Genomic DNA, 27,580 nt, shown 5'->3' on the forward strand with positions numbered 1-27,580 from the left:
ACAAACGATCTTAACAAACGGCACGGCGAAACAGAGGAAAGCTTCAAGTGAGCTTTATTAGGGAGCGCTCCCGGGCGAGGTTCACTGGTCCGAGAGAAAGGGGGCCAGAGAAGTCGCACCCCAGCGATCGTTGGGCAAGATTTTATAGGGGAAGAAGGGAAAGGGGTGTGGTGAATCTGGGAGGGCACAGGGTATTCCTTATTTGGTGGTCTTTTCAGGTATCCTGGGGAACCGTTAGTCCCGCCCCTCGAAAGGCGGGAAGGCTGGGCCGGGTTCAAAGTCCCCAGGTCAGTTCCTGAAAGTGGGTGGTCTGGAATGTCTCCTGGGCAGTTTCTGGAACTGGGTGGTCCAGAGAATTTCGGTCTGATGCAACCTGTGAATCTGATTATGTTCCCCTGCCTCGGGCCAGTTGGCCTTACAGGTAATATGTCTTTTTTCAATTTTTTATCCATTCAATATTTTATAATTAATATTTTATTAAGTCTGGGCCTAGTAAATGGCAAGGACTTTGCTAGGCATCTGGACTATAAAACAAAGTAAACATGATCCTTGCTCTCAAAAAACATACAATTTACTTGTGTGAAGGAAACTCAAAATAAATATATACTTATACATTTTAACTAGTTCTGTGAAGCAAAAGCATGGAGTACAGGAGAAAATAAAGAAGGATCATATTGTGTATGTGGGCGGGGTGGAGGGGGTGAAGATTATTCAGAGTTGGCCTTGGTGAGGAAATAAACTGTCAGCCAAGACATCAAGATGAAAAGAAATTAGCCAAGTGAAGAATGGGAATGTAGAGGAACAACATTCTAAGCAGAAGGAAAATCACAGGCAAATGTTTTGAAGCAAAAACAGACTATTTTCCAAGAATTAAAAGAAGGTCATTCAAGGATGCAGTATAAAGCTGTGCCATTGTCTGTGTGAATGGAGCCCCACAGGGTTTTGCAGTGGTGCCCTGAGGTCAAAATGCCTTGAGAGTGAACCAATGGACTGGAAAAGTAGAACTGCAACCGTGTGGAAAGGAAGGCAGGACCACATCATTCAACAGTCTGCTAAAGAGTTCACATCTACTTTAAGTGCAAAGGGAAGTCTCTTCCAAGATTTAACCAGTGATTGCTGTAATCCAATTTCAGATGTTTATTTATTCTTCTAGAAGGGAAACACTGTGGGTTGATACATCAATGCATACCTTTTATCTTTAATATGTCTTTAACTCCACAGTGCCTAAATAATTATTTGAGGATATCGGTTGTTTAATGCTTATTTCCTGAGATAAAATGAGTTAGCGTTTCTATCTTCATATAGGCATTGTCATTATGGCTATTTTCTTATATCCTTATGAGACAGGAGATAGATGGGCCCCAGGCTGAGCAGCTGGAGTCTGTCCCCTGTGGACAGATACTCCAAGATGAAGATGATAGCAGGAGCAAGGAAAAGGCTGGGCCCTGCCCAGATAAGAGATAAAGAGACCACATATTCCTCATTCTCAAAGTCAAGGAGACCTTCCCTACTACACATGTGCAGAAAGCCTCCTTGGAGGTCAAAGGGCGGGTGGCACCACCCCATAGTAGGTGATGTCAACCTACCCATAGGCCTCTTCACTAGAATCCATCTTGGCTAAGAGATGCGCATGCACACATGGGAGGACCCTGAGATAAACCAAATACGGACTTAGAACCAGGCAAAGCAAGATGATTGGCCAGAGGAAACCTGGAACAAATGCCCCATATAAGTGATTCAAACTACTATGAGGGCGTGACTCTCTGAGCCTGCATGTGTGAGTCTATTCACACATGTCTTTTTTCCTCCTAGTAAACACTTTACTTGTTTCACTACTTTCTGTCCTTTTGAGGGAATTCAGTTCTACAAAGCCGATGGGCCAGGGCCTTGTCACTGGCCACTGGTCTAGTGGTCAGGATTCAGCGTTCTCACTGCCACAGCCTGACTTCAGTCTCTGGCTGGGGAACCAAAATCCTGCTTCAAGCCTCTGCAGGCTGAGGCCATTCAAAATGACTTACACCAACTCTCACTGGAGAATATGTGTGAAATTCTGCACCATTTTTCCCCCCAGGTGATATTTCTTTAATCATTTTTAATCAAGTTTGAACCTTCCCAAATAGCTGACTTGAGCTCATGATATTGTTGCTAGCTAGAAATGACCATGAACTACGAATGTTGGGTGCAATGATGGCTTTGACAGTCTAAGTGTAAAAGAACTGTCAAGCTTTTCACTCTAAGGCTACAGGTTACAGAAAATTCAGAAATAAAGTTTGGTGTTCCCTTTGAATCAATTTGTCACATCCTCTGCTAATCCCATTTCCAAAAGGGTTTACTTTCTAACGGATTACATACTATAGCCCTTGACCTTTCTGAGAGGACTGAATAAAGTTGAATTTGTACCAAGTTAGAGGTTGTATAGAATACTAGAAGACTGTCCTTTCCCAGTTGGAAATTCACTGGGTGGACTGATACAAATTTATTAGACTGGGGAGGAAAAGTCACTTATATTGCATAAACCAGTGCCAATCAGTTGGTAGTAGCTGTATGGAGAAAGATTTGGAGACCACATTTGGGCTGGGGAAGAAATGATTAACGGCATCTGTCACATGTTCAGAAGGAGGAAATGGCATTTGGACACATGGTTATTTCTGCCCAAGCTCATTTAGTATAGCCAGAGCCTTGAGTGGTGTTTCTAATATGAGAGAATTTAATCAAAACACGAAACAGGGGATTTAAAACAAGATTTTAAAGAATGGCAAAAAACACTATCCAGTATTAAAAAGGCTTGTGAAATTAAAAATAATATTCAAAGTGCTAGTAAATCAATAAGAAAAATGACCTCAAAATAAATTTGGGTAATAAGCCCAAGCACATATTGATTGTTTCAATTGTCCTTTATATTTAGCTTACTTGCTGAATTGTCCTCTAAATTTCTCATCATTGCTACCTTGACCCTCTCAGATTTTCACATGGAGAATCTGCTGGTAATTATAACAAATTCCATTGCAACTTCCAAATATCTAAATATTTTTTTCTTATTGCGTTGACTAGAAGTTCTTTAAAAATAAAAATAATGAAGGAGGGAGTGTACATCATTTTTCTGTTCTTACCTTGAATGAAATTATTTTAATATTTTACCATTGAGAGCCAGAGATTACAATAAGGTTTTTTTTAATCAAAATACAATTTAGATTTTATAAATAATTTTCCTGACATGAATTGATATGATTCATATGATTTTTTCACCTTTGAATTATTATGTAATATATTTCCCAATATTGATGAAATAAACATACTTGATTATGTTGTATTATTCATGCTCCAATGATTAATATACCAATATTTTATTTTAAGATTTTTGTTTCAATGTTTGAAAAATGAGAATTGCCCAAAAATTTTTTTCTTATGTATAACTATTGGTAAGATTATTGTGTCAACACTATGCTTGTTTAATAAAATTCTGTACTTTGTTGCAATTTATGTTCTGGGAGCAACTTTAAGGTAGTGGTTAAGAATCTAGGCTCCCACAAATCAAAACAGTATGGTACTGGCATAAACAGACACATAGATCAGTAGAACAGAATAGAGAGCCCAGAAATAAACCCACACTTATGCAATCAATTAATTTAGGACAAAGGAGCCCAGAATATACAATGGGGGAAGAATAGTTTCTTCAATAAATGTTGGGAAACTAGAGCGCCACATACAAAAAAAGTGAAACTGGACCACTATCTTACACCATACAGAAAAATCAACTCAAAATGGATTAAAGTCTTGAATGTAAGATCTGAAATCATCAGAATCCTAGAAGAAAGCATAGGGGTAAGTTACTTGATATCAGTCATGGCAATGATTTTTTGGATTTGACGCCAATAGCAAAGGCAACAAAAGCAAAAATAAACAAATAAGATTACATCAGACTAAAAAACTTCTGTACAGCAAGGGAAACCATCAACAAAATGAAATGGCAACCTATAGGGTGGAAGAAAATACTTGCAAGTCATATCTGATAAAGGGTTAATACCCAACATATATAAAGAGCTTAACAACTCAATAGCAAAACAAAAACAAAACCCCCAAACAATCCAATATAAAAATGGGCAGAGGGGGCTTCCCTGGTGGCGCAGTGGTTGAGAGTCCGCCTGCCGATACAGGGGACGCGGGTTCATGCCCCGGTCTGGGAGGATGCCACGTGCCGCAGAGCGGCTGGGCCCGTGAGCCGTGGCTGCTGGGCCTGCACGTCCAGAGCCTGTGCTCCGCAACGGAAGAGGCCACGATGGTGAGAGACCCGTGTACCGCAAAAAAAAAAAAAAGTGGGCAGAGGAGCTGAACAGACATTTTTCCAAAGAAGAAAGACAAGATGGCCAACAGGTACATGAAAAGGCGCTCAGCATAACTAATCATCAGGGAAATACTAATCAAAACCACAATGAGATACCACTTCACACCTGTTAGAATGGTTATTATTGGAAAGATAAGAAATAGCAAGTGTTGACGAGGATGTGGGGGAAGGGGAACCCTTGTGCACTGTTGGTGGGAACATAAATTGGTGCCACCACAATGGAAAGCAGTTTGAAGCTTCCCCCCAAAACTGAAAATAGCAATCTGGCAATCCCACTCTGGTATTTATCTGAAGGAAAAGAAATCACTATCTTGAAAGGACATCTGTGCCCCTATGTTTATTACAGCATTGTTTAAAATAGCCAGGACATGGATACAACTTAAGTGTACATGATGAATGAATGGATAAAGAAAGCATGGAATATTATTCAGCCATAAAAAGAAAAAAAAAAGTCCTGCCATTTGCAACAGCATGGATGGACTTTGAAGGCATTATTCTAAGTGAAATAACTCAGACAGACAAAGAAAAATACTGTACGATCTCACTTATATGTGGAATCTAAAACACACTCGAACTGATAGATTCAGAGAAGAGATTGGTAGTTGCCAGATGTGGGGAGTAGGGGGTGGGCAAAATGGGTAAAGATGGTCAAAAGGTATAAACATCCAGTTATTTGATAAACAAGTCCTCAGAATGTAACATACAGCATGGTGACTATAATTAACAATACTGTATTGTATATTTGAAAGTTGCTGAGAGAATAGATCGTAAAAAATTCTCATTAGAAGAAAAAAAATTGTAACTATGTGTGGTGATGGATCTTAACTAAACTTGTTTTGATAATTGTTTTGCAATATACACATATATCAGATCATATAATACAATGTTATATGCCAGGTATACCTCAATAAAATTTAAAAAAAGAATCTAAGCTCTCAGTTGTGAGCTATTGGGGTTAGAAATCCAGTTTCATTACTTGCTGGTGTTCCCCATTTGTAAGAAAAGAGGTAACAATTGTATCTACCTCATAAGATTGTGAATATTAAATGATAGTTCACACCAAGTACTTACCAGGATTTGTGGCAAGTAATAAGTACTCAATAGCTATACAAACACATACACATAGGCACACTCAAAGAAACATAAAACTTGAGAATGTATTATATTTTAAAAGCTTCATAAAATTTGCCAGTAAATTAGTGACAACCTAATGCCTCTTGGACGCTTAATTCTTTGAAACCTCTCCCCTCTTTTCTCCTATGTGTTTCCTTTTCAAGGCTCTCTGCCTCTTTTGTCTTTTTTACATTTAATTTGTATTAGCCCAGATAGCAACTATTTCAGTGAGATTCTGAAAACGTATTGGTGAGTTATACATAGTTTTTTTTTCTTTACATCTTTATTGGAGTATAATTGCATTACAATGGTGTGTTAGTTTCTGCTGTATAATAAAGTGAATCAGCTATATATATACATATATCCCCATATCTCCTCCCTCTTGCGTCTCCATCCCACCCTCCCTATCCCACCCCTCTAGGTGGTCACAAAGCACCGAGCTGATCTCCCTGTGCTCTGTGGCTGCTTCCCTCTAGCTATTTTACATTTGGTAGTGTGTATATGTCCATGCCACTCTCTCACTTCGTCCCAGCTTACCCTTTCCCCTCCCCGTGGCCTCAACTCCATTCTCTACGTCTGTATCTTTATTCCTGTCCTGCCCTAAGTTTTTCAGGACTTTTTTTTTTAGATTCTGTATATATGTGTTAGCATATGGTATTCGTTTTTCTCTTTCTGACTTACTTCACTCTGTATGACAAACTATAGGTCCATCCACCTCACTACAAATAACTCAATTTCATTTCCTTTTATGGCTGAGTAATATTCCATTGTATATATGTGCCACATCTGCTTTATCCATTCATCTATTGATGGACACTTAGGTTGCTTCCATGTCCTGGCTATTGTAAATAGAGCTGCAATGAACATTGTGCTACATGACTCTTTTTGAATTATGGTTTTCTCAGGGTATATGCCCATTAGTGGGATTGCTGGGTCGTATGGTAGTTCTATTCTTAGTTTTTAAAGGAACCTCCTTACTGTTCTCCATAGTGGCTGTATCAATTTACATTCCCACCAACAGTGCAAGAGTGTTCCCATCTCTCCACACCCTCTCCAGCATTTATTGTTTCTAGATTTTTTGATGACAGCCCTTCTGATCAGTGTGAGGTGATACGTCATTGTGGTTTTGATTTGCATTTCTCTAATGATTAGTGATGTTGAGAATCCTTTCATGTGTTTGTTGGCAATCTGTATATCTTCTTTGGAGAAATGTCTATTTAGGTATTCCGCCCAGTGTTGGATTGGGTTGTTTGTTTTTTTTTTTGATATTGAGCTGCTTGTATATTTTGGAGTTTAATCCTTTGTCAGTTGCTTCATTTGCAAATATTTTCTCCCATTCTAAGGGTTGTCTTTCGTCTTGTTTATGGTTTCCTTTGCTGTGCAAAAGCTTTTAAGTTTCATTAGGTCTCATTTGTTTATTTCTGTTTTTATTTCTATTTCTCTAGGAGGTGGGTCAAAAAGGATCTTGCTGTGATTTATGTCATAGAGTGTTCTGACTCTGTTTTCCTCTAAGGGTTTTATAGTGTCTGGCCTTACATTTAGGTCTTTAACCCATTTTGAATTTATTTTTGTGTACGGTGTTAGGGAGTGTTCTAATTTCATTCTTTTACAGGTAGCTGTCCTGTTTTCCCAGCACCACTTATTGAAGACACTGTCTTTTCTCCATTGTATATTCTTGCCTCCTTTATCAAAGATAAGGTGACCATATGTGCATGAGTTTATCTCTGGAATTTCTATCCTGTTCCATAGATCTGTATTTCTGTTTTTGTGCCAGTACCATAAAGTCTTGATTACTGTAGCTTTGTAGTAGAGTCTGAAGTCAGGGAGCCTGATTCCACCAGCTCCATTTTTCTTTCTCAAGAGTGCTTTGTCTATTCAGGGTCTTTTTTGTTTCCATACAAATTGTGAAATTTTTTGTTCTAGTCTTGTGAAAAATGCCATTGGTAGTTTGATAGGGATTGCATTGAATCTGTAGATTGCTTTGGGTAGTAGAGTCATTTTCACAATGTTGATTCTTCCAATCCAAGAACATAGTATATCTCTGCATCTGTTTGTATCATTTTTAATTTCTTTCATCAGTTTCTTATAGTTTTCTGCATACAGGTCTTTTGTCTCCTTAGGTAGGCTTATTCCTAGGTATTTTATTCTTTTTGTTGCAGTGGTAAATGGGAGAGTTTGCTTAAATTCTCTTTCAGATTTTTTCATCATTAGTGCATAGGAATGCAAGAGATTTCTGTGCATTAATTTTGTATCCTGCAACTTTACCAAATTCATTGATTAGCTCTAGTAGTTTTCTGGTAGTATCTTTAGGATTCTTTGTGTGTAGTATCATGTCATCTGCAAAGAGTGACAGCTTTACTTCTTTTCCGATTTGGATTCCCTTTATCTCTTTTTTCATCACTGATTGCCATGGCTAAAACTTCCAAAACTATGTTGAATAATTCTGGTGAGAGTTGACAACCTTGTCTTGTTCCTGACCTTAGAGGAAATGCTTTCAGTTTTTCACCATTGAGGACGATGTTAGCTGTGTGGTTTTCATATATGCCCTTTATTATGTTGAGGTAATTTCCCTCTATGCCTACTTTCTGGAGGGTTTTTATCATAAATGGGTGTTGAATTTTGTTGAAAGCTTTTTCTGCATCTATTGAGATGATGATATGGTTTTTCTCCTTCAATTTGTTAATATCGTATATCACATTGATTGATTTGCATATACTGAAGAATCCTTGCATTCCTGGGATAAACCCTACTTAATCATGGTGTATGATCCTTTTAATGTGCTGTTGGATTCTGTTTGCTAGTATTTTGTTGAGGATTTTTGCGTCTATGTTCATCAGTAATATTGTCCTGTTGTAGTTTGACATCTTTGTCTGGTTTTGGTATCAGGGTGATGGTGACCTCATAGAATGAGTTTGGGAGTGTTCCTCCCTCTGCTATATTTTGGAAGAGTCTGAGAAGGATAGGTGTTAGCTCGTCTCTAAATGTTTGATTGAATTCACCTGTGAAGCCATCTGGTCCCGGACTTTTGTTTGTTGGAAGATTTTTAATCACAGTCTCAATTTCAGTGCTTGGGATTTGTCTGTTTATATTTTCTATTTCTTCCTGGTTCACTCTCGGAAGGTTGTGCTTTTCTAAGAATTTGTACATTTCTTCCAGTTTGTCCATTTTATTGGCATATAGTTGTTTATAGTATTCCCTCATTATCATTTGTACTTCTGCAGTGACAGTTTTTACTTTTCCTTTTTCGTTTCTAATTCTATTGATTTGAGTCTTCTCGCTGTTTTTTTCTGGATGAGTCTGGCTAATGGTTTATCAATTTTGTTTATCTTCTCAAAGGACCAGATTTTAGTTTTATTGATCTTTGCTATTGTTTCCTTCATTTTTTTTTTTCATTTATTTCTGACCTGATCTTTATGATTTCTTTCCTTCTGCTAACTTTGGGGGTTTTTTGTTCTTTTTTCTCTATTTTCTTTAGGTGTATGGTTAGGTTGTTTATTTGAGTTGTTTCTTCTTCTTGAGGTAGGATTGTATTGCTATAAACTTCCCTCTTAGATCTGCTTTTGCTGCATCCCATACGTTTTGGGTCATCATGTTTTCATTGTCATTTGTCTCTAGGTATTTTTTTTTCTTTTTGCGGTACGCGGGCCTCTCACTGTTGTGGCCTCTCCCGTTGTGCAGCACAGGCTCCGGACGTGCAGGCTCAGCAGCCATGGCTCACGGGCCCAGCCGCTCCGCGGCATGTGCGATCTTCCCGGACCAGGGCACGAACCTGTGTCCCCTGCATCGGCAGGCGGATTCTCAACCACTGCGCCACCAGGGAAGCCCATCTCTAGGCATTTTTTGATTTCCTCTTTGATTTCTTCAGTGATCTCTTGGTTATTTAGTAGTGTATTGCTTAGCCTCCATGTGTTTGTAATTTTTACAGACTTTTTCCTGAAGTTGATGTCTAGTCTCATCGAGTTGTGGTCAGAAAAGATACTTGATATGATTTCAATTTTCGTAAATTCCAAGGCTTGATTTGTGACCCAAGATATGATTTATCCTGGAGAATGTTCCATGAGCACTTGAGAAGAAAATGTATTTTGTTGGTTTTGGATGGAATGTTCTATAAATATCAATTAAGTCTATCCTGTTTAATGTACTATTTAAAGCTTGTGTTTCCTTATTTATTTTCATTTTGGATGATCTGTCCATTGGTGAAAGTGGGGTGTTAAAGTCCCCTACTATGATTGTTACTGTCGATTTCCCCTTTTATGGCTGTTAGTATTTGTGTTATATATTGAGGTGCTCCTACGTTGGGTGCATAAATATTTACAATTGTTATATCTTCTTCTTGGATTGCTCCCTTTATCATTATGTAGTGTCCTTCTTTATTTTAAAGTCTATTTTATCTCATATGAGAATTGCTACTCCAGCTTTCTTTTGATTTCCATTTGCATGGAGTATCTTTTTCCATCCCCTCACTTTCAGTCTGTATGTGTCCCTAGGTCTGAAGGGGGTGTCTTATAGACAGCATATATACGGGTCTTGTTTTTGTATCCATTCAGCCAGTCTATGTCTTTTGCTTGGAGCATTTAATGCATTTACATTTAAGGTAGTTATCAATATGTATGTTCGTATTGCCATTTTCTTAATTGTTTTGGGTTCGTTATTGTAGGTCTTTTCCTTCTCTTGTGTTTCCTGCCTAGAGAAGTTCCTTTAGCATTTATTGTAAAGCTGATTTGGTGGTGCTGATTTCTCTTAGGTTTTGCTTGTCTGTAAAGGTTTTAATTTCTCCATCAAATCTGAATGAGATCCTTGCTCGGTAGAGTAATATTGGTTGTAGGTTTTCCCCTTTCATTAGTTTAAATAAGTCCTGCCACTCCCTTCTGGCTTGCAGAGTTTCTGCTGAAAGATCAGCTGTTAACCTTATGGGGATTCCCTTGTATGTTATTTGTTGTTTTTCCCTCACTGTTTTTAATATTTTTTCTTTGTATTTAAGTTTTGATAGTTTGATTAATATGTGTCTTGGGGTGTTTCTCCTTGGATTTATCCTGTATGGGACTCTCTGTGCTTCCTGGACTTGATTGACTATTTCCTTTCCCATATTAGTGAGGTTTTCAACTATAATCTCTTCAAACACTTTCTCAGTCCCTTTCTTTTTCTCTTCTTCTTCTGGGACCCCTGTAATTCAAGTATTGGTGTGTTTAATGTTGTCCCAGAGGTCTCTAAGACTGTCCTCAATTCTTTTCATTCTCTTTTCTTTATTCTGCTCTGCAGTAGTTATTTCCACTATTTTATCTTCCAGGTCACTTATCCATTCTTCTGCCTCCATTATTCTGCTATTGATTCCTTCTAGAGAATTTTTAATTTCATTTATTGTGTTGTTCACCATTGTTTGTTTGCTCTTTAGTTCTTCTAGATACTTGTTAATTGTTTCTTGTATTTTCTCCATTCTATTTCCAAGATTTTGTATCATCTTTACTATTATTTCTCTGAATTCCTTTTCAGGTAGACTGCCTATTTCCTCTTAATTTGTTTGGTCTGGTGGGTTTTACCTTGCTACTCCCTCTGCTGTGTGTTTCTCTGTCTTTTCATTTTGCTTAACTTTCTCTGTTTGGGATCTCCTTTTTGCAGGCTGCAGGTTCGTAGTTCCCGTTGTTTTTGGTGTTTGCCCCCAGTTGCTAAGGTTGGTTCAGTGGGTTGTGTAGGCTTCCTAGTGGAGGGACTAGTGCCTGTGTTCTGGTGGATGAGGCTGGATCTTGTCTTTCTGGTGGGCAGGACCGCGTCTGGCGGTGGGTTTTGGGGTGAACATGACCTTATTATGATTTCAGGCAGCCTGTCTGCTAATGGGTGAGGTTGTGTTCCTGTCTTGCTAGTTGTTTGACATAGGGTGTCCAGCACTCTATGTTGCTGGTCGTTGAGTGGAGCTGGGTCTTAATGTTGAGATGGAGACCTCTGCGAGAGCTTTCACCATTTGATATTGCATGGAGCTGGGAGGTCACTGGTGGACCAATGTCCTGTACTCGGCTCTCCCACCTCAGAGGCACAAGCCTGACACCCAGCCAGAGTACCAAGACCCTGTCAACCACATGGCCAGGTACATGGGGAGTTTCTTGCCTTTTGGGAAGTCTGAGGTCTTCTGCCAGTGTTCAATAGGTGTTCTGTAAGAGTTGTTCCACATGTAGATGTATTTGTGGGGAGGAAGGTGATCTCCACATCTTACTGCTCTGCCATCTTGAAAGTCTCCTACATAGGTTTTTAAATATGTAATTAGCTGCTTCATTCCCTCTCAATTCAGGCTATATCCCGTTTCTCTCTCCTAATAATTTTTTCTTCTTCAACATTGTCAGAAATTTGTCTGTTTATCAGTGTTTCCCAAGACCAGCTCTTGAATTAAACACTTGGTTTTTCTTCTTTTGGCTTTCTAATTTATTGATTTCTATCTTTATTGATTTCTTTCTCTCCTTTTGATTTTTATTTTCTGGAATGCATGGTCTCTGCCTGGCTGAGGATGCACAGTGGTAGGGAGGGTGTTGGGGCCTGGAGAGGAGACATGGGTCATCAGCAGCAGCTAATGTTGATATGAGGCTGGCTCTGTTTCCAACCCTAGTGTAGACTCTGGGCCTCTGGCTCAAGCATCATGTGGGGGAGTGGTTGTGTGGCAGAGGCACAGAGCATCCTCTTGTCTGTCATATGTGGTCTCTCATTAGACGGTTCTAGCATAAGAATGCGTGGTTTGAAATCAGAGACCTAGATTTGAGTCCAGACTCTTCTACTTATTATCTTTGTGAAAAATTCCTTTACTTCTTTAAACCTCATTTTCCTCATCTGTGAAAAGGGCACAATAATAGTATTTTCCTCCAAGGGTTATTGTAAGGATTAAATGAGATAATGCAGGGACTTCATTTATTTCACTGGCATGTCCCTCCTGATAAACACTGATGTGTGTGTATGTGTGTATATAAAATATTTCTTGAATTAATAATTCAAAAATATTCCTTCAGTGAGCCTACGGAATTTCCACCTAGCCTTAAAACACTACATATTACTGGAACCCAATCTTGTGAAGACATTGGAAAGCTCGCTGAACCTCTGCAGCTATTACATGATAAAAATGATTGAAGCCACTTGCCAACATAAAAGTGCCTTGTGCACAGTTATTAATAATACTGAGCAGTGCCCATTATAGAAAACCTGCAGCTTTTATGCTTCCATAATTTTAGGCATGCTATCATCCTCTCAAGAAAGAAGAATCACCTCCAACACAAATCCTACCAGCTCTCTATTTTCCAATAAAGAGAACCTTGCAAATGATGAAAACAGTGGCAGGTCCTTTCACTAGCCCCACTCACAGGTGGGAAAGGGATGTAAATGAGGAGCATTTACCTTGCCCTCCACAAATCACCACATGCTTGGTGGTTTCCAAGCTGATAGCAAGATCTTCCATTAACAGAGATGGGAAGGGAAGTGCTCCTCCTTCGACAAAGAGCCATTTCTTTCTTTTTTTTTTTAATTAATTAATTTATTTATTTTAGTTTTGGCTGTGTTGGGTCTTCGTTTCTGTGCGAGGGCTTTCTCTAGTTGCAGCGAGCGGGGGCCACTCTTCATCGCGGTGCATGGGCCTCTCACTGTCGCAGCCTCTCTTGTTGTGGAGCACAGGCTCCAGACGCGCAGGCTCAGTAGTTGTGGCTCACGGGCCCAGTTGCCCCGTGGCATGTGGGATCTTCCCGGACCAGGGATCAAACTCCCATCCCCTGCATTGGCAGGCAGATTCTCAACCACTGCACCACCAGGGAAGCCCGAAGAGCCATTTCTGAAAAGGCACTTCCTTATGATAAAAAGGGCATGAAAAAGTCATTTGGAGAAAAATAACCTAAATGGAGTCCCAAAAGCAAACTGCATATTCTTGTACATGGCATGTACTACCACCACTTATTTGAAGGAAGATACTTAGAGAAAATCTTTGACATTCTAGAAACCTCTCCTCTTTTTTAGATGAGTTTTTTTGTTTGTTTTCTTTTGTTTTTTTCGGTACGCGGGCCTCTCACTGTTGTGGCCTCTCCCGTTGCGGAGCACAGGCTCCGGACGCGCAGGCTCAGTGGCCATGGCTCACGGGCCTAGCTGCTCTGCGGCATGTGGGATCTTCCCGGACCGGGGCACGAACCTGTGTCCCCTGCATTGGCAGGCGGACTCTCAACCACTGCGCCACCAGGGGAGCCCTAGATGAGTTTTTATAATGACTCTACTTCCTGTTTAGAGGCAGGAAATTGTTTATTATTCTGCATTGCTGTGTATAAATTTTTTTAATTAGAATGTAATTTGTTGGGCTGATAGCAAATATATAACATTTATACTATATAAAACAGAAGTCAGCCTCTATAAACTGCATAAAATGATGATAGAAAAATTACTATTTGAACAGAGTAAACATTTTAATCATAACCAGGGCACTGAAGAGAGAGTACCCCGAGAGAAAGTTATCTGTAAGATTAAGTAAAAACCCTTGAATATGAGGATCCAGAGAGCAGAAAAAAAATGTGAGGGGAGGGACAGGTCAAGAGCTGGTGCTGACAGCCCTCTCTTTGGTAAGAACCATAGGTCACAGTCACCCACTTGAGGGGATAACATTCTCAGTAAGTCACTCCAGACATGAGCTTCATGGACCACTTCCTCCTCAGTATCCTCACAGGTAAGTGTTCCAGCTGCTCTGCTCATCTGCCTGTGAATCAGAAAGCTACCCAAACTTGCCATGCCATTTCTTGGGTCTCTGTTCTGTCAGCTAAAAAGTTGGAAAAAAAAAAGATTGGGTTTTCATTTTGAAGAGGTAGGTGGGGAAGGAAAACTACAGTTTAAGATGAGTAGCTTCTATTTTTTCCCTTCGTCACTAAGTAGTCTTGGGGCAAAACTGTCTTTTACAAAAAAGACTACATGTGATTTTTTTTGAAACAAGATCCCAGTAAACTAATGCTTCCTCCTTTGAGGGAGCCATTATTAGAACTTGAGCCCATGATATTAAATGTTACAGTCTTTAAAAAATGATCAGGGGACTTCCCTGGGGGCGCAGTGGTTAAGAATCCACCTGCCAATGCAGGGGACATAGGTTCGAGCCCTGGTCCGGGAAGATCCCACATGCCGCGGCGCAACTAAGCCCGTGCGCCACAACTTTTGAGCCCACGTGCCGCAACTACTGAAGCCCGTGGGCCTAGAACCCATGCGCCTAGAGCCCGTGCTTCACAACAAGGGAAGCCACCGCAATGAGAAGCCCGAGCACTGCAATGAAGAGTAGCCCCCACTTGCCACAACTAGAGAAAGCCCGCGCACAGCAACAAAGACCCAATGCAGCCAAAAATAAATAAATAAAATAAACAATTTTTTAAAAATAAACATAAGATTTTTTTTAAATTAAAAATAAATAAAAAATTATTGGTCATTTACATCATAATGTGAAAAGAGGTGAACTATGTTTTTCATGTTATGTATCTTTTCCCAAGGTTCTATTACATATCAGCTGCTAACAGGTTAAGATAGGAGATGCTTAATACATATGAAACTTTTTTCAAGATGAGCCTCTTATGGCTTCTTGCATGTTTCCTGAGGATTTTCTGAATTCAATATTCAAGTATCAGTCAAAAATCTCCAGGACTTAGTAGTGTAACAATGTTCCACTTTACATTTCTTATCCAGTGATAATGTTTCCATTGTGTGGAATTATGTTTCTCTTGCCCAATATAGATGTAAGATTAATTTAGAGTATTTGGTGGAACAGATGTTATACTTGGAAGATAAGGAGCAGGAAATCCCTCTGGATAAATAACTCTGAGAGGAAAGGCCACAGTGAAAAGTTGGGTTCCATCAACTTTCAGTTGAAGTTCCTTCCTCCCATTGTCAAGCAGAATACAAAAGTTTTTCTTATTTTCAGAAAATGATGAAATTGGGAAGGAATGTGAAATGCTTCAGAGGAACGGAAAGGGCATTTCCTTTCCTTGTTATAGCTTTGCTCGGGATCTTTATTAAAAGATAAACCTGAATCCTGCCTGCATTTGCTCTCACATTGTTGTGGGAACTATCATAGCCATGAAATCTCTTGTGATTTTGTCAGCCAGAGTTGTCTTTTTTTTTTTTTTAAGTAAATTTATTTATTTATTTTTGGCTGCATTGTGTCTTTGTTGCTGCACGCAGGCTTTCTCTAGTTGTGGCGAGCAAGGGTTACTCTTCATTGCGGCACACGGGCTTCTCATTGCAGTGGCTTCTCTTGTTGTGGAGCACGTGCTCTAGGTGCATGGGCTTCAGTAGTTGTGGCACATGGGCTCAGTAGTTGTGGCTCACAGGCTCTAGAGCGCAGGCTCAGTAGTTGTGGTGCACGGGCTTAGTTGCTCTGCGGCATGTGGAATCTTCCCAGACCAGGGCTCGAACCCATGTCCCCTGCATTGGCAGGCGGATTCTTAACCACTGCGCTACGAGGGAAGTCCCCAGAGTTGTCTTTATTGAACTCACTCAAGGAGTAGTAAAGGTACTGGTAACAGCACCCACCTGCAAATCTTGCTGGTAGAACTACCTGGTGAAACCAGGAAAGGGATCAGGGTTTTAACAAGCAAACTGAAAACTACAGACAACATAGACACCTCTCGCCCCCTATTGTTAAAAATGTATAAATCTGGAAATATATCCAGCTAGACTCAGCACCAGGTACTCCTCTTTTGACTTGTGATTGGGGCCGTTACCCATGCAGAGAGCTTCTTATTACTTTCACCAACCTACCAGATGGCCCAGTCAGTCCATGCCTTCATTATTATTGTAGCCAAGTGGATACTGTCATGTCAAGTATGAGGAACGGACTGGTTAGGAGGGCTCCAGTGTACACAAAGCTGCCGTGGAGAGCCCTGCTAATTGCCCTGTGGTCCAAACTCAGCATCACTGTGATTCCCTGACAACAGTCCAGATGGCTGCAGCCTCTACTGCAGGCATGCCAGCCTGGGAAGGAGGGCACTGACACCTGCTCAAGGAAGACGGCTGAGCCCATTAATTCTGATTTACAAAGATGACACGGATTCCAGAGTGTTGGCCAGGTGGGGCCCCATAGCCCATTTTTAGAAACCAGTCGCTGAGGTCTTCTCATCCATCCACTTCCCTGCCCTCTGGCCTTGCTTGTAACACAAAGTTACTTGCAGCCTTTAAACTCTGTTTGCTCTCTAGCTTTATTGCTGGCAGAAAGCAGTGCAGTTTATCAACATTATCTCATATCGGCAGATCCCAGACAGTGAAATGGTAGTTGTTGGGGTCATTAAAAGATACTTCCACACTCTGCCTGGTGCAGAATTTATAGAGCCTCCCAGTGTAAGGTCCTGGAAAGTACAGATCATCTCATTATATGAAATGACAACCTAGCACCTCAGAGATAGGGTAATTCCAAGTACTCATGGGCCTCAGGTACAACTGGGCTTTTGAGGCTTGTTAAAAATGATGCTGATAAACGTTTAAGATTTTTATGAGATTCATCTTTTCCTATGCTCAGGCTTTCAAGGAAAAATATGCTTGCTTCACCCCACAAAGCTCCTGCAAATCCTTTTCTGAGCAAATTCATATTCCTTTCTTATCAATTTTGCTTTTTGTACTTGCCTGTATTTCCACACATATGTGTGGGGTTTTTTGGGCTCCTCAGAAGTGGAGGCTGAGACAGGGATTCTTATGCACATGGTTTATTGAAGGAGCGCTCTGAGGAAAATGAAAGTGGGGGGAGCAGGGTGGGGCAGAGAAAGGAGCTGAGCAAAGCAGTGGCCTCAGCTTGATCCCACAGGGACCGTGGAGGATGAGTTATACCCCAGAGTTGGTTGCACCTTGTGGTAAGGAAGCCATTCTCTTGGCCCTCTGTCAGTGAGTCATAGTCCTTGATGTGGAGGAGGGATGGGCAGGGTTTGCTGTAACTCTCAGGCAAGAAGGATTTAGCTCGGTGGAAGGGCAATCCATGGTCATCACGATGTTGATGCTCCATCACCTGGGAATTTGTTAGACCTGTCAATTCTCAGGGATCTCCTCAGATCTACTAAATCAGAAACTCTGGAAATGGGGCCCTGAACTCTGAGGGTCAACAAACCCGCCAGGTGATTATGAATCATAATATTATTTGAGATCCACTCCTTTACGTCAGTTCCCTGAAGAACGGGGTCATCACTCACAGCAGCTGCAAGATGGGTGCACAAGCCTGGTGAAGGAGATTGATGATTTCTATCAGGTCTCAGGAAAGCTTTGTACAAAGAAAGAAAAATGGAGGCTAAATCTTAAGTCTGAGGAGATGTTAATTGGGTAAAAGAGGTGGATTTCTAGGCAAAGGGAGAATCATATATGAAGGTTCTAAAGTGAAAAAAGGTTATAGTTTATTGAAGAACTGACAGAAGAGTAATATGGCCAGAGCATCAAGCGCAAGGTGAATAACGGTACCAAGTGAAAGTTGAAAGGTAGGCTGGGGTCAGAAGGGTGATTCTAATGGCTAAAAATAACTGCAGTTAACATTTACAGAGCCTTTTCTATGCGCCAGACACTTTGCCAAGTGCTTCTCATACAGTGTCTTAATTAGTCCTCATAAGAAAAGATGTAGAGAGATTAGATGAGGACCTTGAGCCTTAACTAAGGAGCACAGCAATGAGTGATGGAGCACAGCATTGACTGAAGGCTTTGTCTAGGTACAAAGCCCCTGCTCTTAACCACCACCCCATCCTGATATGGTATGGATTTTTGGAGTCTTATCCTATGAGCCATGGGAAACCACTCAAGGTTTTAATTGGGAAACTGACATAGTCATATTTGTACTGTAAGATCATTTTAGCTGCTTGAGATACAATTGCCATATAACATTGCCTAAGTTTAAGGTATACAACAGTGATGCTTTGATACATGTAAACATTTATATGTTTATTATTATATCTGCATAAGAACAGAAATACAGGGACTTCCCTGGTGGCACAGTGTATATGACTCCACGCTCCCAATGCAAGGGGCCTGGGTTCAATCCCTAGTCAGGGAACTAGATCCCATGTGCATGCTGCAACTAAGAGTTTGCATGCCACAACTCAGAGTTTGCATGCTACAACTAAGGAGCCCACCTGCCGCAACTAACACCTGGTGCAACCAAATTAATAAATAAATATTTTTTAAAAAGAACAGAAACACGTTTTTTCAGAATAAAGCATAATTGCCCACCATCTAACCCCAAAGCACCCCACACTGCTGCATCTATCCTTATATTCCCCGCCCAACCCCAGCGAATGTGATTTAGTAAATCTGGAGTGGGGCCTGAAGGCAACATATATTTTTTTTAATCTACATTTTTAAATAACAAGGTCCCTAACAGATTTAAACGCAGATGTCCTTGACGAAACAGCTCTGCTTGCTTCCACGGCCCCTCCTTCCGGAAGAAGGAGCCGAAGATTCCACGTCTCGCGATAGTTTCTTCTTTTTACGCATGTACTACAGGTCGCGCGAGAATGGCTCGTCCAATCATAAGGCTGGACGGAGGGCAAAGGTAGCAGTTCAGTGGAAGGTCAGGTCCGGGCTTCTTGGGTGTTCGCGCTGCGGCTGGTGCCCACACCAGACGAGCCGTCTCGCTGGAACTCTGACCTCAGAGGTGAGTCACGTGATATCCCTCAGGCGTGTTGCGATTCACTTAACCTGCGTAGCACCCCGGGTTCTCCTTCTCCGATTCTCGGCCTGTGAGGCGCTGAATTCCGGGTCTACGGAGAGAGACCAAATGGTGTCTGTGAGTGTGTGTGGTGGGGGGCAGGGGGCGGGGAGCTGATAAATAGAATGGTTACTAGTATTGAAGTAGGAAAGACCCCGGGGCGGAAGAGGTTTAGCGAGATCCGAAGCTGAGGCGGGAAGACAATCTGAGGGGGTAAGATGAGGGCGTGGAAGGAGTGGAAGAGATGGAAAACTGGCAGTGGCTGCACTAAAACATTTATAGGAGAAAAATAGACGCCAAGAATATGTATCAAGAAGCAAACCAGGGCTTCCCTGGTGGCGCAGTGGTTGAGAGTCTGCCTGCCGATGCAGGGGGCGCGGGTTTTTGCCCTGGTCCGGAAGGATCCCACATGCCGCGGAGCGGCTAGGCCCGTGAGCCATGGCCACTGAGCCTGCGCGTCCGCAGCCTGTTTTCCGCAACGGGAGAGGCCACCGCAGTGAGTGGCCCACGTACCGCAAAAAAAAAAAGAGAGAAAACCAAGAACAAGGGGAGGATTTCAGCCCCATTATTTCAAGTATGTTGCGAGATGGGGACCCACTTTGGGTCCCAAATAGGGTAAGACTCTGCTCTGCAGAACTTGGGCTTGAATGGAGAGAAAAACAAAAACGTTGTGTGGCGGCCAGAGGCAGATTTTGCAGCAGGAAGCCAAACTACGAATCCCCTGGTCCAGAATATTATCTGAAGTCATTTTTCCACATGGAACTCATAATCAGTAGGGGAGGCCTCAGTTTGGTGTAAGGAACAGTACTGAGTGTTTTTCGTTTTGTTTTGTTTTGCTTAACTTTTATATTAGGCTAACTTTTCTTCAAAGAGCCATTCGCAGTTTTCCCGTTTGGATCTTAGGTCATCTAGAGATGGCATTTGCTAAGTTTCAGAACCTCATTTGCCCTGCCTTTTTCTCTCCCATCTCCTTCTCCACAGCTTTCTCTCTCATCTCCATAAAGATAGTTTTTGAATGTCTCCATCTATTGGTGCTTGCTGCTCCAGTTCCTGGGCTAAACACCAGAGTTGAAACAGTTTATCATAGCTTCAGCCTGTCCACCTGTTGAGAGCTGGGTATTAAATTTCATTGCCTGTGTTGCCCAGTGTCTGGTTTTCTAGGACTGAGATGCTGCAGCTTTAAATGTCAACACTTTTTCCCATGGAGGGACCACTTGCCTTAATCTCACTTTTCATCTTTTAAACATGTCTTCTTTCAAAGCTTTTTCATTCTATTTTCTGAATATATCCACTAGCCAAAAAGAATTTGAGCACTTTAATTACTATTTAAAGAAATAGGGATGCTGATAAATGTTTAAAATTATACATGCAAGTGTAATTATTTTTATTTTATTCTGTCACACTGCCGATCCCAAGAAAGATTTTTTTTCCCCTGATTGCATGTCACTGTGTGTTCTGGATTCTCTTGTCCAGGAGTGATAGTCCAACCCCACTCTTCTACAGAAATCTTTCCAGTTGCCTCCTGTGTGATGAGAATCTATATTCTACACTTCCAGGCACCCTGGATAAAGGAAGCTCAAGAGAAGGAGAAGTGGGCCCAGCACACGGAAGAGGACCATCCCTGACGACCACCACTGGCCTTGCTTATGGTGTCTTTCAGGTACCTTATCTCATTTAACACCCACTTAGTCCTACCAGTGACTTAGCATTGGTGTCTCAGAGAGGAAACTGAGGATCAGAGACATGAGACACTTTCCAAGGTCATGTGTCAAGTGAGTGGCTGAGTTAGAACACAATATTTTTGAGGTCCAAATCTGTGTTTTCACCAATATCCCACAGTTTAAGGACTTCAGATCTTCACTAGGACCAGCATCTGTGCTTGCTCACTGTGCTCCTCTAGTCCCCTCAGAGGCCATCTGTAGTATAGTAGTTCCCCCTTATGCATGGGGGATACATTTCAAGACTCCAGTGGATGCCTGAAACTTCAAATAGAACCAAACCCTATAGATACTATGTTTTTTCCTACACATACATATCCATGGATAAAGTTTAATTTATAAATTAGGCGTAGTAAGAGATTCACAACAAAAATAATAAAATAGAACAATTATAATATACTGTAATAAAAGTTATGTGAATGTGGTCTCTCAGAGTGTCTTACTGTACAAATTCAGTGCCTTTTCTACCTTTATTTATTTATTTGTTTATTTATCTTTGGCTGTGTTGGGTCTTCGTTTCTGCGCGGGCTTTCTCTAGTTGTGGTGAGCAGGGGCCACTCTTTGTTGCGGTGCGTGGGCTTCTTATTGCAGTGGCTTCTTTTGTTGCGGAACACAGGCTCTAGGCGCGCAGGCTTCAGTAGTTGTGGCATGCGGGCTCAGTAGTTGTGACTCGGGCTCTAGAGCACAGGCTCAGTAGTTGTGGCATGCGGGCTCAGTAGTTGTGGCTCGAGGGCTCTAGAGCAGAGGCTCAATAGTTGTGGAGCACGAGCTTAGTTCCTCCTCGGCATGTGGGATCTTCCTGGACCAGGGATCGAACCCGTGTTTCCTGCATTGGCAGGCGGATTCTTAACCACTGCCCCACCAGGGAAGTCCCTGCCTTTTCTACCTTAACTAAGCACTTATCATACTTTGTGGCCATAACTTTTGCAGTTTAAGGTGCAACAGCAAAACTAGCAGAAATTTCTTCTTCCTTCTTCACAATCTCACAGAAAGAAGATTGGTTTTTACTGTAGATCTTAGCAACTTAGCATACAATGTTTTTTTCCTTACTGAGAATTTTCCCCTTTTCACCTAAAGGAAGCACTTTACAGGTTCTCATTGGCATATCTGAATTGTGAGTATCAGTACTCTTGTGCTTTGGGCCATTATTAAGTAAAAGAAGGGTTACTTAAGCAAAAGCACTGTGATACCAAAACAGCCAGTCTGATAACTGAGATGGCTACTAAGTGACTAAGGGGCAGGACACTCTGGCAAAAGGCATGATTCATATCCTGGACTGGATGTAGCAGGGCAGTGCAAGATTTCACTACATTACCCAGCATGGCATGCAGTTTAAAACTTATGAATTGTTTATTTCTGGAATTATCCATTTAATATTTTTGGACAGTGTTTGACCGCGGGTAACTGAAACCTCAGAAAGCAAAACCATGGTTAAGGGGGGAGACTACTGTATTAGCTGCAGGATAACCATAGTCATAGTAGTAACAGGACATTTTTAGTGAGTTGTCAAGCTTTCTAGAAAATGTTAAGAGAAATTTGGGTGTACAGTTTTACTGGTGAATAATATAAATTGTTTTTAAATTAAATTAAAAAGGGATACATTAATGGTACATGTCATGCAATTAAATGTCCATCACTTTAAAAGACAAAACACAAGTTCAAGGACACTGTGATTTTAGAAGCCCACATCAGGCTAGCCCCCAAAGCTAACCTGAAGGTCCACGTTCCCTCTCTGCTACTAAGGCTAATAATGTTGAAAATTGAGAAACATTTTTTGCTTAAATATCTTCTTGAATGGATTCGTTTTCTTTTTGCCAGTGATTCTGTCATTTCCTTGAAGATGGGGACTGAGAGAAGAGAGATAAGGAGCTAAGTGATCCTTTGTGTACAGAAGCATCCCAAAAAAAGATGGTTTTACAGCATTTACGATTCATGACACTGCCCTTCCCTCACAACTGTATGTTTATGTTTAATGTGGATGTCAGCATCCTTGCCTTGTAAGATGGTTGACCTGTTGTCAGTCACAAAGTAAGGCTACGGCCTAGTAGGTTAATGGCAGATTATTCTTGAATACAGACTATTTGAAAATTATGTCATATGTAAGAGAAGGATCTTCAGGGAAGAAAAACTAAAGGTTGGCCTTAGTGTTTAGAGCTTAGAAAAATAAAAGAAGGAACTTTGACTTCTGTTCTATTTCTGAAATTTAGCATGACTAAGAGGACTGGAATCCATTCAAGAAAGGCAGAGAGTTTTTGAAATTGATATCCAGTATTTTAAGATGATGTTGATTTGCTGATCAAAGTCAACTCTTCAGCCTCGCATATAAAACCCTCTGCCTAATTTTCTCCATGTTAAATTATCAGTGTTATTTCTTGTTACTCCCAGTGATTTTCATTCTGAGGCTGCTGCCTGGTCTCCCGGGACATTAATATTTATGATTGTCAATGCCCATACCATTGCTTCTGGCACAAATTCGCAACTTATTTAAGCTCATCAAAAATAGATACACTCTTTCTGTGATGAGTATCATTGCCTTTGTGCTTAAAATTATAAATGGCAGCTTTAGTATAAGTGCTAAACTTCTGACAAAATCCTGTGCAAAAGTGAAACTAGTTTCTCAGGTGGCTATTATAAAACAAATCCAAAACTCCTAATAGCAAAAGTATGGATTTTGTTTCTTTGTTTGCTACTTTCCTCACATTTTATTTAAATATGTGCTTAAAAATTAAATTGTTCTAAATGGCTAAAAGTGAAAAAGATGCTAGTCTAATTGCTCTTTTTTATACCTGAGTCCCACTGGCCAGGAGCAAAAATATTCAACTCTGTTAGCTATTTATACTATAATATTTATATTAATATTTCTAAATACTATGTTTACATTACAGTTTGTGGAGTTAGCCATTCAGATGTTACTTATTGATTTATTCCTATGGTTGATTAGGGTTTAGCCAGAAAGAATGCCCACCCCCACCATTTCTTCTCTATATTGCCAATACAGTTATTTCATATACTATGGTTAAATCAATATTCAGTATTTATGTTTATGGCTGTAAGTAACTGACCTTGCTGAAATACACTCTCAAAGAGTCAATTCCAGTTAGTGAAATATGGTTATGTTTTGTACATTACAAAACAATTTTTTTTCTTTTCTATGTATTTATTACAAATTCATCCAGAATGCTTTCATTTTATTTCTAATCAAAGACATCAAACAATTCATCAGTGCATTTTATTTTTCCTAGAGACTTTCTTTGTGTTCTCTCTCTAATTTAAACTGGTGGTTCTTTAGGCTTTTGGGCACACATTGTTCCAGAATGGTCCTACATTATCCAGTGTTGAGCTCATGTTTACCCATTTCTTAGTTTATTCTACCTCTTAGTAAAGTACATCCTTCAAAAGTTTTCTAAGAAGAACGGTACTTAGGTAAATTGATTCCGCCTGTCTGTCATTCTATTTATTTTAACCTTAAGTTTGAGTAGTTTGGCTGGGTATAGAATTCTAGGATGGAAACGGTCTTTCTTCAGAATTTTGGATGTATTTTCTTTTACTTTTCAGTACTGCTGCTAAGTCTGAAAACTTATTACTTCTTTTTTTTTTTTAATAAACATTCCCAATATCATCATCCAGAGATAACCTCTTTTTTTAATTAATTTATTTTATTTTATTTATTTTTGGCTGCATTGGGTCTTCGTTGCTGCATGCGGGCTTTCTCTAGTTGTGGTGAGCGGGGACTACTCTTCACTGCAATGCACAGGCTTCTCATTGCGGTGGCTTCTCTTGTTGCAGAGCATAGGCTCTAGGCATGCAGGCTTCTGCCACGTGGGCTCAGTAGTTGTGGCTTGTGGGCTCTAGAGCACAGGCTCAGTAGTTGTGGTGCACAGGCTTAGTTGCTCTGTGGCATGTGGGATCCTCCTAGACCAGGGATTGAACCTGTGTCCCCTGAATTGGCAGGCAGATTCTTAACCACTGCACCACCAGGGAAATCCCTGAAAACTTATTATTTCTGATCTTTTGTATTTTACATATTTTTATCTATGAAGGTTTTGTTTATTTATTTTTACTTAGTTCCTAATGTTCTGAAATGTCATATAATATGGCTTGGGGAAGGTTGTTTTTCTGTTCATTGTGGCAGACAGGCAGAAATGATCCCTGTCAATCTTGAGAGATTTTGTTATTTCTTTAATTCCTCCCCCACTTTTAACCCATTCTGTCTTTCTAATAGTTCTACTATATTTTTCATCTTCTAGATTTTTTATAATTTATTTTCTATTTTCCATTTTTGGCCTTTTGCTCATGTTTCTGGAATTGCCGCAGTTTTATTTTAGCAATTTCTATTATTTTTTATTGTTCAAAATTCATTTTTCTTTCTCTAAAGCTCTTATAAAAATTATATTTTTGTTTCATGGGTGCAATATCCTTTCTTATCCCTTTGAGGATACTAGAGGTATTATTGTTCTTGTTGTCATCATAATCTTTCTTTTCCTCTGTCCCCTTTATAGTCTTTGTTTCCTCTGAGTTCTTTTTCATTTGTTTAGACTGTTTATCAAGTTGGAAACTCTTCTCAGCTTGATTCTCCCTGGATGTCCATTTGTATTTAAGAGTGAGATATTAAATAGGTGATTTTAAAACTCTGCATACCTGGAAAAGATTTATCTACTGATAGACTTCACTGTAGAGCAGTTGGGTTTTGAAAGAGTATATTAATTTCTGTTGGTCTTTTTGTGTTGGTTGGTCACCTCTACAAGAAGATCCTCTAATATTTTGTCTGAAGTGTATACTTGGTTGCTAACAGTCTGGGAAGCGAGAGGGAGAGGTCAGGCTTTCACTTAATGCCATTTCAGCCTTCTCCACTGTTCTTTGTGTTCTTCAGTCAGTGGATTCTCTTCATTCACCTTCTCCGGCTTTGGTTGGGAGGCGGGGAAGGTAGTAATCAATTAGCCATGTGGAGTGGCAGAGGATACTTGGACATATAAGCTCTCTGTTTGTAAACTTTGAAGCACTCTCCATATTTTCAGCCCATGTGCCATTTCCAACTTCTATAACACCAGTTGACTCTAAATCCTGAAAATGTGTAGGGCATCTCAGGTCTAATTCTGACTAGGAAGATCTTCCTCTTTAAGCATTTAGTTTATCTAGTCTAGTTTTCTCAAGTAGAGAGTCTCCACTCTCCAATCTGCATTCCATCTCTCCGATCTGCATTCCATCTCCCCAAAAGATGTTGAAATCTCCAATCCACTGCTGCTGCGTTGCGTGTTACCTCTGCTCTCACTATTTATGTATTTTTATTAGATTACTAATGTTTTAATGGGATTTTAGAGAGATATAAAAATGCTGAGTTAATTCTTGAAATTCTATTTAAATTAAGGTAAGAGCCATGGCCTGACTGGAAGGAGCTTCCTTTTCTACTAATTAGGGGAAGATAAGAGACATAATACATGCCCTGTGTATCTTTAAGTTTTTATTACTTTGAGACCTGCTTAAATATGACTAAGTGAAACTATTTTTGCTCTAATCCTCAGTCCTTAAATCCACTAAAAAATTTAAATATTGCGTACAATTTTAAAGAAATAAGGAAATGGCCACCACCCAACCCACAAACCCTAAACCATACCAAAAATTTCTGTGAAATATTCCCTGAGGTGAAAACACCAACATATCTAAGTCAAGGCTACACAATTTGCAGCTCATCCTGGTCCTGAAATCTAAATGTAGCCTAGCCTTGTCTAATTCAGGTAGTAGCAGAAGTGTGGCATCTCATATCAATATAAAATATGTGGTACTGGCTTAGCTGCCGGCTCGAGAGTGGTAAGGAAACTGTTATTAGAAAATGGAAAAATGGAAACCCATGTTGTAGTGAAAGGTATCTCATAAATAGTAACCTGCAGTAACTTGGTAGATGGGACCATGTAGGTACTGAACGAAAAGCAATTGGGTGCATTTGGCAAGGAATTAAAAGAGTGATATGGGCTTCCCTGGTGGCACAGTGGTTGAGAGTCCACCTGCAGATGCAGGGGACACGGGTTCGTGCTCCAGTCCAGGAAGATCCCACATACCACGGAGCAACTAAGCCCGTGAGCCATGGCCGCTGATCCTGCGCGTCCGGAGCCCGTGCTCCGCAACGGGAGAGGCCACAACAGTGAGAGGCCCGTGTACCGCGAAAAAAAAAAAAAAAAAAAAGAAGAGTGATATGAGCTAGTTAAAATAATTGGCCAGTTTGAAAGTGGAAATGAAAAGAGATAAATTGATATCAGAAATTAGGGACAATGTAGAGTTAGAATAGCTGATTTCTTTTAGACTGAAAATGTAAAAGATTAAATTGAAAAAGTCTTAAGATCCATTAAAACTTAATCTGTTGGAATAGACCAAATTAAAGGTATGGCCATCACCTCTAAAGGTAAAGTTAAAATAGCAAAGTGAATTAAGAAGCCTCAAAGCAAAAATAAGAATAAGGGTATAGCATTTTCGGAATAGCTTGCTAGCTCTAAGGTAATCTAATTTAAAACTAAAAAGATATGAGGACAAAAGAAGCAAAGAAATACAATTTACATGAAATACATGTTCTTAAAAAGATCTCTCTTATATACTACCAAATGTAAAATAGTTAGCTAGTGGGAAGCAGCAGCATAGCACAGGGAGATCAGCTTGGTGCTTTGAGATGACTAGAGGGGTGGGATAGGGAGGATAAGAGGGAGGCTCAAGAGGGAGAAGATATGGGGACATGTGTATGTATATGGCTGATTCACTTTGTTGTAC

General features: G+C 40.3%; 1 protein-coding gene across 4 annotated transcripts in view; it reads left to right on the forward strand.

The window, feature by feature from the left end:
* The first annotated feature begins 287 nt into the window (after positions 1-287).
* STAC (SH3 and cysteine rich domain) overlaps positions 288-27,580 on the forward strand; it is a 370,710-nt gene continuing 343,417 nt past the window's right edge. For 3 of the 4 annotated variants that reach the window (XM_079934190.1, XM_079934191.1, XM_079934184.1), the window contains exons 1-2: positions 18,960-19,055; positions 20,666-20,769. Coding sequence is in view for 2 of the 4 variants with exons in the window: in XM_079934184.1 (XP_079790310.1) it covers positions 20,756-20,769 (14 nt within the window). In the remaining 2 variants the exon portion in view is untranslated. Of the gene's footprint in view, positions 422-18,959; positions 19,056-20,665; positions 20,770-27,580 lie in introns of those variants that run through there. The other variant, XM_079934185.1, reaches the window with a different exon arrangement.

The sequence above is a fragment of the Stenella coeruleoalba genome, assembly GCF_951394435.1.
Source record: "Stenella coeruleoalba genome assembly, chromosome: 10".
Classification (NCBI taxonomy): domain Eukaryota; kingdom Metazoa; phylum Chordata; class Mammalia; order Artiodactyla; family Delphinidae; genus Stenella; species Stenella coeruleoalba.